This window comes from Haemaphysalis longicornis, unplaced genomic scaffold, assembly GCF_048455015.1.
Source record: "Haemaphysalis longicornis isolate Haplotype H1 unplaced genomic scaffold, Haemaphysalis longicornis Haplotype H1 scaffold_7, whole genome shotgun sequence".
NCBI lineage: Eukaryota > Metazoa > Arthropoda > Arachnida > Ixodida > Ixodidae > Haemaphysalis > Haemaphysalis longicornis.
The window spans coordinates 121,089,107-121,102,216 of NW_027526422.1; the positions used below are offsets into that span (position 1 = coordinate 121,089,107).

The following is a 13,110-nucleotide window of genomic DNA, read 5'->3' on the forward strand; positions in this document are numbered from 1 at the left end:
GTCATGCTGTATGGCAGCTGTCTCGGCTGAGCTTCCCCGATGTCAGGTATTCTCAAGCGAGGCAGTTTCGCTCGACAAAATGTCATTTGTTCCGCGCGCGTTCTGGAAAAAAAAAAGAGGCCGCTTTGTGCTCTGTGCACTCAGAATTGGAAATTATTTCCGCGCACGTTTCTGTTGGTGCACGCACCGTATCCTTGAACTTGTGACGTAATGTAGCTTAAATCCTCCTCCACGCACTCTTTTCATTAAATGGGCCATGAGGACAGCATACCTCACACCTCGCTACAATTTCATTCTACGTGGAACGTTGCGCGAGTAACCCGTGCATTTGTGTTTACAGGGATGGCGTTGCAGTTGCCCGCCGAAATTAGCTGTCGGTATCCTGGCTCGGCGCCGTTGTTTATAAACGTAAAGTACACGCGTAGCGGCATGCATAGCCACGGAGTTTATTTTGTGCTTCAGATGACTAAGGTGAACAGGGTAGGGGAAAATGACGGGCGTACTCTCTCTCTCTCTCTCTCTCTCTCTCTCTCTCTCTCTCTCTCTCTCTCTCTCTCTCTCTCTCTCTTATTGTGGCTTAGAAAGTGTCACGCTGTTGCCAGAGCCACTGAACAATTGTCACGACAGCTTGTTGAGTTCGTCAAGCCGCTCGTATAGCGTCCGCCTCCGATTCACGTTGATGTCGCCCACGTTCTTCAACTGTAGCCGTTTTGCTGGACGCCCTGGCGTCTAAAACAAACTTCATTCTTGGCTTCAAACACTAAGCCCCACCTTCAGTCGTACGTAAGTAATCGCTTAATTTAGTCAGCATAAGCGGATCGCGCAAGTTTACAACCGCGTCGGAATGCGAATGCCGGAAAGTAGCTGGCGAGCTGCCTGTTTCCTCAATATATGAATTATTTGAAGTTCGCGTTATAACTGGCACCACTGTTACTCCGACAAGACGGCTCACGACGGCTTTGGGAAGCTACGGTTGAAGTCACATCGGCGTTCAGAGCGTGTGCGCCTGGGGACGAGTGATCCAGCATGAATGGCGTCAAGCGGTGCCTTCAAAACGAGGCCACGTCAGCGCAGACGTCATCGGTCGCGTAGTTAACGCGGTCTACGTTGCCAGCGTGAACGGGCCGGCCGCAGCCGAGTGCTTGTGACGTTAAGTACCAAAGTTCAGCTTTGAGATACCCCGTCTCACCACAGCAATCGCTGTTACTCAAAGCTGAATGCGTGTGTTTCATTTTCTTTGTCAATGATAGGGTATCGTGCAAGTCTGCATGCTTCCCGTAAGTGGGTAACGAGGCATCAACATCGTCGCGACCCCTCTTCAACTATGAAAACAGAGTACGGGTTCACGATACCGCCCTGCATAGGCGTGCGCACAGGGGGGGCAGCGGGGGGCGGCCGCCCCCCCTCCCCCCCCCCCTAATCATCTGAAGGGGGGCGCCAAATTTGCCCCATACCTTGCCGATGTAACACATGAAAGTAAAAGTTTCTGCTCAGAAATATTTTGTGTGTGTTACAATTCCATCGTATTGAAATCAAAATTTTATAACTATCCCTCTTTGCACTGCGTTCGGACCGTTAGGCCTTCAGTGGGAAGAGGTCTGGAGTTGCTGTAAGGGGGGGGGGGGGGGGGGGGGGGCGTGATAAGACTTTGCCCCCCCAAATCGAGAACTCTGCTCACGCCTATGCCGCCCTGGGTAGTCATCCTCGTACGTAGATTATCGGGGAACGGAGCCGGTCGTAATCTGAAATACGAGTGCGCGTGTGTGCGATAAACCGACCGCGTCATGCTGCTCTTGCGGGAGGAATTCACCCTGGATTTTTCGGCTTTAATTTCGAGCGCAGTTACTTGCGGCCAGACAAGCTCGGCGGGTTCTTAGATTTTTTTGCGGGCGCTGCTGCGACTTGGGACGTGCGCGTCTTCTGCTTCCGGCGATTTAGCTAGTGGATCCGCTGCACCTGACCCGAGCGATGAATAACACGTTATTGCTGTTTTTCCTTGCTTGCGACATTTTTTCGCTATGAGTTCGCTGTGGAAGTGTTTACAGACACAACCGTTCCTTTCCGTTTACGAAACACTTTTTTTTTTTTTTTTTTTCCGCGGGAGCGGGAGGAGTGAGTTTTTGCGAATGAAACTGCATGACACTGGAGTTCGTTGCACTTGCAAGTACAGTTTCGCGAGCCACAGTGGAGTCCGCTCACGCTCGTGATCCGTTATCGTTTTCCCGCAGGCATCTCAGCAGAATAGGGCAGACCGCTGACATCTCTTCGCCTTGCAAGGCACCTGCTGCACAGCGTCTTGAACCCGCTGCTTAACTAAACACGTCTCGACCTTATCGCGTGTCGGGAGCCCTCTCCGATACCGCGTCGTCTTCGCTTTTTGGCCACTGGCAGCGCGTGTTCCGTTGATTGCTTTCGCTGCCTTCTCACGCCAGGAGCACGTGCTGCTGTGCGTTTTCAAAGCCCCGGTTTCGTTCCCTCTTATTTATTCGTCGCTTCGCCGAAGTTCATTTTGCGGACTTCGTCGTCGAGAGCTCAGAAGGGCTCTGAATGGGGTTCGGTGCGTGCACGTACGTTTCCGCGCCGTAGCACTCGCCGACGTGTAGACCTGAGTGGCGGAGGGACACCTGTTGCGTCGGCTTAGCACTCCGCTTTGTCAATTTGCGCTCCGAGCTCGCCTCACTGCAAACTCTCGCCGCACGGAAAGCTCCGAGCCATTGGAAGAGACTAAGCGCACTCCCCTCGTTTGGGGATCAGTCGCCTCTTGTTGGTGGTGCGGACACCTCGCGTTCAGGCCAACTCGCGGGCAACACAGAAATTGGCCCGGATTGTGATTAGCGAGGAGGGTTAGACGGGTACGCCAATTCGAAATGTGTGTCCATGAGATAGGCGAGCAAGTGGGGCCCGAGGGAGCTGTAGTCATATGCTGGAATTGATAAAAACCAGTCTAGGTCGACATAAGGGGTCAGCGGTTTGTAAGGTTTCCATGCCCCAACATCGCCACTTTAGGTAAAGTCAAGGTGAGATGGGAGGCTGCAAACTGGTAACCTAACGAAGGTTTTGACTGCAACTGAAGTCGTGCTGAAGCGTGGTGTGATCACAGCCTGTGAACACTGTCATTATTCTGTAATATTTTTTTGTTGTGACAGTGAAGGCTCTCGGGTAAAAGTGCCCTTCGGACCTGTTCCCATTTTGCAGCATTTTTACCCTCGACATTTTCAGTCAGGCAGTTACTGTAAATGGCTCGCACTGACGTCAGCGTAGCTGCCATGTTGGCGAACGGCATGCGCGGCCAAAGGCTGCGAGCTTATCTAGATTGCTCTTTGGGGGCGCTGCGAGAGCTGGATGCGGTTCACCATGAATGGCTGTGGTGACGTCATGTGCAAGCTTGTTGTCTGCACATGTCGGAGAGCCTCAAACACTCGCCGTTTGTGTTGGTTTTCTTTCGGCCGGCCGTCATTCCAGTTTAAAATAGGTGTTAATTTTTTAGAACGGTGACGAGGGCGTTCAAATGGCGTACATTTTTGACGGCATAACATTTAACGGATGGTTGGTAGACGTTAACGCCTGAAGCGACTGGTCGTGTGCCCGTCTCACAGGCACGAAATGCATTTCGCGTTTCAAGAGATTCCAGGCGGGGCTAGCAAAGATCGGTCGGTTCATGTGGTTGGGCTGGAGTAGTGTGATCCGCACGCGGGCCTTCGGTGGTTGTTCCGGCTGGCATGCTTTGCATCGTAACCGCCTTGCGCTAGATAATAATGCGCGCCCAGTTCGTTTCCAAATTGCAACGACGACTTGTTTTTTTTTTCATACATCTCCCGATGCCCGAGCGTGGTTATGTTAAGATCCCAGCTGAACTGTCTTCGTGGCAGCTATAGGCATAACCTCCCATTTGTCCCACGGGGTTGTCGGGGGGTATTCTGAAATAACGCAGAACCCTCCTCTCACATGCAGTTGACCGGCCGTGGCGGCAACGTTAAAGCGCCCTTTAGTACGGTAACCATGCGGTAATTGAGGTGGCGGCCGACGTGTAGGGAACTGGCGCTCATGAGAACCACAAAATAATCACCGGCCCACATAGTAGCCCGACTATCAGTGTAGCGGTAATGTTGGGGCTGCTGCGGAGTGGTTTCTCTGGCTGCCCGACCGTCGTCCTGCAGGCGAGCAAAGGGCATCTTGCGTTGGGAAAACCGTGCAACAAAGACACGTCGGTGAGATTATAGCGACGGCAGCCCAGCATCGTGGTGTCGCCACGCTGCCAGTGCGGAACTTTCGGTTGCACGTGTGTAGCGAGTTTTGCGGCGAAGGACGCGCGCTTTTTCCTGCTGCGGTTGTGGTGTGCTGTCGCTGCGAGTTGGCGCTTGGGTTAAGTTACGCGGCATGAGGCAACCGATGAGCTCATGCTGACAGCTGTTCCCGCTACAATCCGCCGTGCGTAAAATGCGCCGTTTAGTCTGCCGCCACTCGAGAAAGTTGCAGACTGGCGGGCAACTTTGAAAGCAAGACGGCACTCAAGTAGAATGAGGGGTGTTTAAAATTGCCGTTGCCGTTGTTGGTTGTAACGAATTCTTAGCGGCGAAGCTTTTTTTTGTTTTCCGGACCTCACGTGGTCCCTTGTTTTGAGGCTGCAAGTGAACCGGAATTTCCTAACATTTTTACCACTCCTACATCCATACTGTCACGTAAATTCGTCTTAGCGGCCTAGCATGACACAATCTGTTTGTAGCTGCATGATCTTCACACACGTTTCGCGTCACATCGTAAAAGTTTTGCGGAAAGTATTTTTGTTGTTTTGTTCTGCGATAATTCGTGTTCGCATTTACTTTTTGCGTGAGCTGCCAACAGAAAGAACACCCTAGTTAAGGAAGAACGGTGGAAGTTTTTTCTTCAGATCCTTACGCGAGTTGCAACACCCCCTGAGACGTGGCTTCTTGAATGCAGCCTTTGGTTGCACTGCTGACTTAGTGATATGTGGTACGTCAAAAGCGTCCCAAGCATGCTGTAGTCTCTATTCTGATTTCTAGTGACGTGGATGCTTGCCTGTAGGCAGTGATGTTAGAAGCGTAGAATGTTTGCTCCTAGTAATATTATTTGAACGACCGCCCCTGCTGCCTCGCTGCTTGCCCTCCTATGGTCATTGAAACCACTTTCCAACGAACTGAATGGTGATAGTCACGCTAACTCCTAGGCGGACATTAATGGATGGTTCCCAAGCAAAAGCCAACGCACTGCGAACAGCTCTGGGAAGGGCTGACGCTTTCGTTTAGCAAAGGATCACCAGAAGCGTGGTGCCTGTCCAGAGTTAGGGGGAAAATAGGGGGGGGGGGGAGAACGGGAACTCCTTGGAGCTTCTCAAATTTTCTCGGTGTTAGTAGTTATAAAGTTCACCCACTTCAGATGAACTGTAGCAAACGACTAATGATCGGTCCCGGTGGCGCCGCCAGAGCAGGTTCAAGATCTGTTGAGCACACTGAACATGGTATTTATCGAAGGGTGAACATCTGCCCCGTATAGTCGATGCGACGGGCATTCTTCAGGTCTGACATCGATAGAGGCGAACTATTTCGCGTTGCCAACGTAGCCCTCTAAGCTTGGGTGTCGGAAGTGTCAGACCGCCGTTTCCTCATCGCCATCTCAAAGGTCTACAACAAGTTAATATCGTACACGCAGTGCGTGATGGCAGAGTATGTAACGAAGTCGCCGAAAGATTTCCGGAAAAAGGAAAGAAATTGGAATGTGCAGTGCGCAGGCGTTTTTTCCAGCTTCTATCTGTAAGCGACGCGGTCCTTGACCAGAAGCAGCTGCCACGCAGCCGGACAGCTGCGCGCACCATACCGCCTAAGAACTGAGCGAACCTCGCGGTACAATCAACGTGTGCAATGGCCAATAATTGCTTTGCCTATTGAAGTAACTTTTGCAACGGTCTGATTGCTTTTGCCAGCTTGAAGTACGTCGTTAGTCGAATGACCCAGTGGTTCCTGACAGTGTGAACGGCCTTTTGTCAAGTCCGTTGAATTCGACGATCGCCATTCAGTTCGAGGGTGGTCGCTTTCAATGGCCATGTGGGCGGCAGCAGCAGCAGTTGTTCCGCGCCGCCCCTGACCGTGGCTGGTTCCCAACGCCCAGGCCGCTGGCAGGCGACCTCTGGAGCGGGCCCGTGAGGCCAGTCCATGGCCGGTCTGGGGCCGAGGGCGGCTGTCACGCTTCCGGCAGCCGCGGCTCTCGCTCTGCTCATCTCCTTCATTCTGCTCAAGCGGCGACGCTCCAAGCGTAACTCTCGGCCCTTCTCCCCCGACACCGCAGCGTGCCTGCTCGATAGCGCCCCCAACCACCAGGAGGAACAGGCTTCGCCACTGGCTCCCAGGCCCACGTGCGCGGCCCAGTCGCACGACATGCGGCTGCGCGACGGCACGAAGATGGGCGACGCGAGGCTTAGCACCAAGGGCTCCCGGTGTTCTCCCGCCACGACGACGACAAAGACTGCCGCCGGTGGCAGTCCCCCGGTGAAGACGCAGTGCGCGGTCAGCAAGGCCTCATCGCAGCCGCCGCAGCCGCCTTCTGTCGCGTCCGAGTGCAGTAACGCGGTCGCCTCCACGCCGCCGACGAGGCAGCAGCAGCAGGACTCTGGTGACGTGGTCGTCGCCGCCACGACGGCGCCAGTGACAACGAGTGTGCGCGAGCAGAGTTCATCTCCCCCGTGCGCGGTGCTGACCGTGGAGATCCCCGAGCAGCGTGGCAGCGGTGACCGGCCGGCCTCGGAGGACGCGGTGAGCGGCGGCGAGGACGCAGTGTGTGGGGCTAGTCCTAGCGGGTCGGTGGACTCGCTGCTCGGCCAGTCGTCGTCGCCGCCCAGCTCGACGGTCTCGCCGGCACGCCGCGAGAGCGGCTCCGAGTCGACGTCGCTGCTCGCCCAGGACGTGGCCGCGCTGTCGCTGGCCGAGCCGACCGAGACGCCCGCCGCGGCCATAACTGCGACGACGGCCGCGACTACGACGACAATGGCTGCCGCCGAACCGCCACAGTCGACGGCGTCGCCAACGGGCGATGTGTCGCCGAAGAGCGACGTCACGCAGAACGACGAATCGGTGTCCGAGGACAAGAGCCAGGCCCAGGCCCTGTCCTTCTCCGACGCACACAGCGAGGTATGTCTCTCCCTCTCTCTCTGATTCATGCCGCATTGACGGTGCCCTAGTTGTCCCCCTGCCATGAGGCCCTTTGTGCGTGTCATGGCGCGACACCCGAACAAAAGGCTTAGCGTCGTAGAAGGGTGGCCTTGCCATTTCACAGCTGCAAGGTGGAAGAGTGTAACTTGTTTGTTTTGGGGAACCTACTTGCTTGCTGCAATATATGGCAAGTATTGTTTAGCATGCGTTGGGGAACCTACTTGCTTGCTGCAATATATGGCAAGTATTGTTTAGCATGCGCTTTGCATGCAACTGGAAAAAAAATTGGGAACAATACCTGCCAGCGGTACTTGTTGTCTGTGTTTGTGTGTGGGAGGGAGAGATGTATGTAAATATACCCTGTTGCCACCCTGTGCTGGCCCGAATGAGTTTCCTAAACAAATTGTACTTGCAGTTGCATGTGTATTGTGATGGTGCAGCAGGTTGGTACAATGAATGTCTTGCTTGGTTACACCAAGTGGCGGCCCTAATGGTCTTTTGACCAGCCTTGCCGTGTTTCAGACATGTGCACCTGTATTTTTTTTTTTTTTGGTTGTATGTGGTGCAGTTACAGGGAAAAAAAAGCTAACATGACAAACTATGCTGCGCGCAACAGGATATATGACGGCACCTCCAATTCTGGCAGTTCTCAAACTGTAGATATTCTGGCAGCACTTTTTCTGCTTTGTCTTTCTTATGCGAGGCCCGACTGAATTGTATTGCCAAAAACTGTTGATGGAACTGCAGCTGAAAGAGAAGGCTTTCCTTACTAACTTGCACCAGGCTATCTCCACCAGGCTATCTCCACAGTTGGCCATGAGTGTTGCATGCTTCCATTCTATCTGATGCTTGCAGTTTGGGCACCAAGTGCATTTGAATTCAAGCACCCTGTGTGCCATGTTCGGCAACAAGCTCGTGTGGCTTCAGCCTTTTCCTTTGAGATGGTGCTGCAGTGACTGCCACCGTACATTGCAGCTGCTGCTTCATGAAGTGCACTCGCGTTTTTTGTCAGATGTTTTTCCGCTTAGTCTCGTTGTTCTCTCTCTTCCCCTCCCTTTCTCCTGCTTCGAGTCTGAATTTTCGCACTCGGGCTATTACATGTCGGCAGATGTTGCGAGCGTGTTTCGAGGTTATTCCATCCCTGTTTTTTACCTCTGGGCAAGTAATTCTTCCTGACATGGGCATCTGGATCATCGCCGGGGGTGATTCATGGGAAACAGGGGAGCAGCTGTGCTGGGGCCTGCTGTCACGTCGTGATCGTTACAGATAGGCCTGCATCGAACGTTTCAAAGGGACCGTGCAGGCAGATGGGGGCAGCACTTCGTACGTTGCTGTAGTTTTGCCCAGCAGGAAACGATGTTTCCTTGCCGAGGAATTTGTAATTTGAAAAGACAGGTTTTGATAATTCCGCTTCCCGACTACAACCTTATCTGCTGTGCCAGAGGTTCATGGGACGTAATCGGAGGTGCAGACAAGTGTTGGTGGGCACAGTACTGTGGGAACCAGAAATTGAGCTGCGGCCACTTAAAGGGGTCATGAAGACAAAATACAAGTTTAGTTCACTGGAAAGGCTGCTTTGTCCTGATAAAAATGATACCTATTTCATCGCAAACTTCGAAAAAATAACGAAGATAATAAAGAAAACGTGTGGAGCTGTGGTGACTCGCTAGCCAGTTTGCCGCAACTTTTCTATGACGTCACAGAATCTTGTTTGGGCGATTCACGGCGGCCGAATTAATCAATCGCCAGGACACATGACTGGACGATTGTAGTGGGGCCGCTAGTTCCGTTTGATCGAATCACTTGAATGCTAACGTGCACCTAACCCCCTGAAAATTGTGTTTTTAGTGCTGGCCCGTACGACGTCACTCGCACCGATAACACGTCACTGTGGCGCAAAATTTGAAAGTTCTTAAGTATTTCTTGCGTTTTTATCGGTTAAAAAACGTCTTTCGTGGCCGGAATGGCGCTGAGTGAAGTACTGAAGCCTAACTGTTTAAAGTTAAACAAAGTTGTATTTTCTCTTCATGGACCCTTTAAAGGCCAACTGCACTCAAGTTAATGAGCGGCGCAGTTTTCTTAGCTTCCAGCCGATATTTGTGCTGATGTATTCGTTACCACGAGCAAGGCTGATTTTGGTTCCCTTAGCGAGTGAAGCAAAAGTCGCGCAAATGTTTATACCTGCGTGTACAACTCTAGTTAGGTCGCAAAACTTTGGACAGGTCTAAGGGATGGAGGTGACGTTGGCCTAGCCCAAATATTGGACGCAGAAGTGCAAGCGGTCAATAATTTATGAAAGATCCTCTTTTTCTGCGACAGATGCAATAGGAATGACAAATGTAAGGCAAGTGTGCGTGCTGCGTTTTTTTTTTTTTTTTTAGAAAAAATATTTCCAAGTAAAATGAGTTTTACTGGCTCCAGAACGTTCGAAAGCGCGCCTATAGTTTGTAGGCTTCTAATCTCTTTTATTGCACTGCAAAATATTGCCATCTATGCAGTTAATTTGAAACATTTGATGGCGACGGCGGTACAGCACGGGGGTGTAGCAGAGAATTCCCGGGCGAACGCGCCCCTTTGCCCGGTGGAGCGCTGTGCAAGTCGCCGGAGAAGCCCGAGCTCCACGGGACAGGTTCCCCAACCTCCGTCACAGGCTGCTCGGAACGTGCTTCAGCGACTCTCCGCCATGTGCAAACATTGTCTGCTTGGAGCTACTTTGAACGACTGCACCTAGTGTGCTGTGCACTTACGAAGCTTAGGATTTCGCCAGGGTTATTTTAAGAGCTTTAACTGCTTATTTGGATCAAATTAGACAAAGAAAAATTTGAGTGCAGTTGGCCTTTTAGGGCTAGTAAAGCGCTTCCCTTGTCTAAAGAAGTGGCCTTGTGTCCCTCGCTTTCCTCTGACAACGAACTCAATGGCTGCTGAGGCAAGGTCACATCCAAATTTGAGGATGTTCCAAGGAGAGAATTTCTGGTATTTATTTCAGGCTTGATTTGATGTTTTTGTTGGACGGCGTACACTTCTTCTGGGGGTTTGTCCCCACAAGTTGTCGTGTTGTAGCCATTTTTAATTGCCAGCGCTGTTTTCTTCGAAATTTCTACTGTTGTTTTAAGTTGTACACCTATAGTTCTCTGATAGTTGTCTTTGGTTTTAATGCCATCAGCCAATCCATGCTGGTCGCCCTTCGATAATTGCAGCGGGCATATTTGGGAAGTGAGGGAGTGCTTTTTAGTGTTGTCGCCTTCTGTTCTTTGCTCACGATTATTCAGCCCAATTGCTTCATTGTTTGCCTAACTGGTTGCAGTCTTTTTAACGGGAGCAAAATTGTTCAGTTTTCTGTTACGTGTTCTGGTTTCGTAATCTAAACTGTGAGTCATACAACAGTCCTGCATGTCTTTTTTCATGGCACTGGTTTTGCTGAGTGCAAAAGAAAAAAAGAAAAATCCTGTGGCAAGCTTTATTAGCTGCATGGTGTTTACTGGATGTAATTTGTGGGTGACATAAGTGATGAGACGTCAGAAAAATTGGTGGCAGGCTAGATAACTTGGCTTGTTGCTGTTGAATACCAGGTAGTTAGTGTCACGCAGGTGCAAACCTTCACAACATTCACACGCTGCAATGTCATGGGTACTGCTTGACAGATGAGGTAGTTTGAAAAGAGAACCGCGTCAGTGCATTCCAGTTAAGGCATTTCTATCTTCTTGCATTAGGATTTGTGGCTTGGAGTTCTGGCGCCGACCTTTGTCGCCACCACCTTCAACCTTGAAGTGGTTATGAATACCGATCTGCATGTACTGCGTAAACTTTGTGAGCCTTCAAATGGCACGCTTCGCTCGCTAGCAGCCACTTTTATTTGGCGTTCGTGCAAAGTGGGCGGGCGGGCTTTGTTTAGGGGTCTACCAAAAGGAGTCGCATTAGTGAGGTGACGTTTGCTCTGCTATGAGGTTCGGCAGTTCATGAAGCGAGTTCTCGCGGATGCAGCTGAAAATAAATGTTGGTTGGTCTGATCAGTGGTTTCATGCCGGCCGTGTCAAAGGCTTCACTGCTCATGGCCTGCGGGGGCTTTTTCTCCTTTCTTCCTGAGCAACGCTGGAGCTGTAGTAAATTAGCCCTACAAGAGCGAGAATAGGTGTCTGTGTGCTGAGACACGAAATTCATGGGTGTCAGCAGAACACGCCTGATGTGTCAGTGAGGCGGTGTTCCTCAAGTGCGGTCAGCTGAAAAACGTGTCTCCCTTTTCTGAGCTTGAGCTTGACGGGAGCGGCAGCCTTGCCGCAGCGACCGCTCCGTCATTTGTTTGGCCTGTGCGGGCTGCGGGGCTCACAGCTGTTTGGTGGAGACAGCTGCTGCTTCCCTCCGCTCCCTCTCCCTTCTCCTCCTCCCCTCCCCTCCCTCTCTGCCTGCTGTGGCTCGGCTTTTCTTCTGCCCGCCAAGAGAAAGCGGCAGGTATTCCGAGGAGGGGAAACTTGCCTGTGCGGGCACCTCCTGCCACGTCGTCTGCGTGCGTGTGCCCAGGCCCCCTCCTGTCATCTGCCAACCTCTCGCTGCACGCTTGCTTGAGTAGCCCAAGACTCCCCGAGATTCCTCTTTCCCGAGTTTGGAGTTTGGTGGGAGGTGTTGTTGTTGTTGCTGTTTGTGGTGGCGGCTGTACAAGAGGTGGGCGGAGAGTGTGGCGGACGCATGGACGGCAGCAGCAGCAGCATAGTGTGGATGGGCGGCAGCTGTGTGGAGGTGGTGTGCCCCGACCGGTGCCTGGGCTTTGCCATGAGCGAGCGGCGGCTGTCAGCCATCGAGGACATGATCCTCCGAGAGATGGAGGAGTCGTGCGAGGTAGTGGACTTGCTCTCCTCCCCCTGCCTGGCCTCGTTCCGTTGCTACCTCTTGGTGAGCATGCCCGGTTGCCTGCGTCTGCGGTTCTCCTCCCTGTGGCAGCAGTGGCAGCTGTTTGCCCGTTCACGGCCTGTCTGTCTGCCTTCTAGGCGTTGTGCGAAATGCTCTCCTTCCCCATCTGGTATCGGTTGGGTGCCTGCTGTCCTTTAAAAGTGCCAGTCTACGGAGACGAGTGCTCTCCTCTGGTGGTTCTTTGTGTTAGGAGAGTGGGGGCAGGTGTTCTTGAATGCGGTGTGTGCTGTCAGTTGTTCTTTTTTTGCCTGACGGGAGCATTGTTTTGACACGCAGCTGGCGGAGCAGTTTTTGTTTTGCCCAGCTGTTTGTGTTGGGGTGAAATTAGGTTGTGGTATGCCGCCTGCACATGTGTGCCGTGTCAGTTGGCCAGCTTTTACACGGGCTGGTTTCTTAAGGTGCAATAAATGCTGCCCAGGTGATCAGACACCAAAAATAGCATATGCTTATTCAGGGACGGGGTAGTTCCTATAATTTGTTGAATTTGTTTTGGCATTATGTAAAACATGCTCATTTCTGATTTCAAAATGTCCCTTTTTTTTCTAATTTTAATATAGTTTTGGCAAGGTCTGCTTTACTGTTGTCTAATCACTTTTCATGGCATTTTGCCGCTGTGTCTATGGTGGTTTGGGAGTGTGTAGGCCATTTCCTGTGTAGGTAGCATCTGAAGGTGACACCTTAGCCGTTGTTGTGTGCCTGAGGAAAAGAAATTTGGACGGCAAGTGAGGATCCACTGCCTTTATGTTGCATTGGGTTCGGGCTAGCCTGCAAAATATCCCGCAACCAATGTTATTCTTGCCTTCCTTTTCCGTTGTCACCACAGTGGCACGCTTGTTGCTACTTTTAAAAGCGCTGAAAAGCAGCTTTGCAAACCCTGCGTGCAGCCTACAATGTGTTATTTTTCTTGTAGTTGTCTAGTTGAGCTTTTTTGTTGTTGCTTGCTTGCATCTCTAAAGCCCTACAAATGTCAAAGCGTGGCTGGGATGTTTTTCTTTTTGTCTTGAGGGCGACCTATTCGCACATGCATGCTGCTCAGCTAATTTTCAGA

General features: G+C 51.8%; 1 protein-coding gene across 5 annotated transcripts in view; it reads left to right on the top strand.

Moving 5' to 3' along the window:
- Positions 1-13,110, top strand: part of LOC144146902 (uncharacterized) — a 90,449-nt gene that overhangs the window by 64,153 nt on the left and 13,186 nt on the right. For 3 of the 5 annotated variants that reach the window (XM_077678862.1, XM_077678861.1, XM_077678863.1), the window contains exon 2: positions 6,301-7,139. In XM_077678862.1, the coding sequence (XP_077534988.1) occupies positions 6,390-7,139 (750 nt within the window). In that variant the 5' untranslated portion in view covers positions 6,301-6,389. Of the gene's footprint in view, positions 1-6,123; positions 7,140-13,110 lie in introns of all 5 variants that reach the window. The other 2 variants (XM_077678859.1, XM_077678860.1) reach the window with 1 other exon arrangement.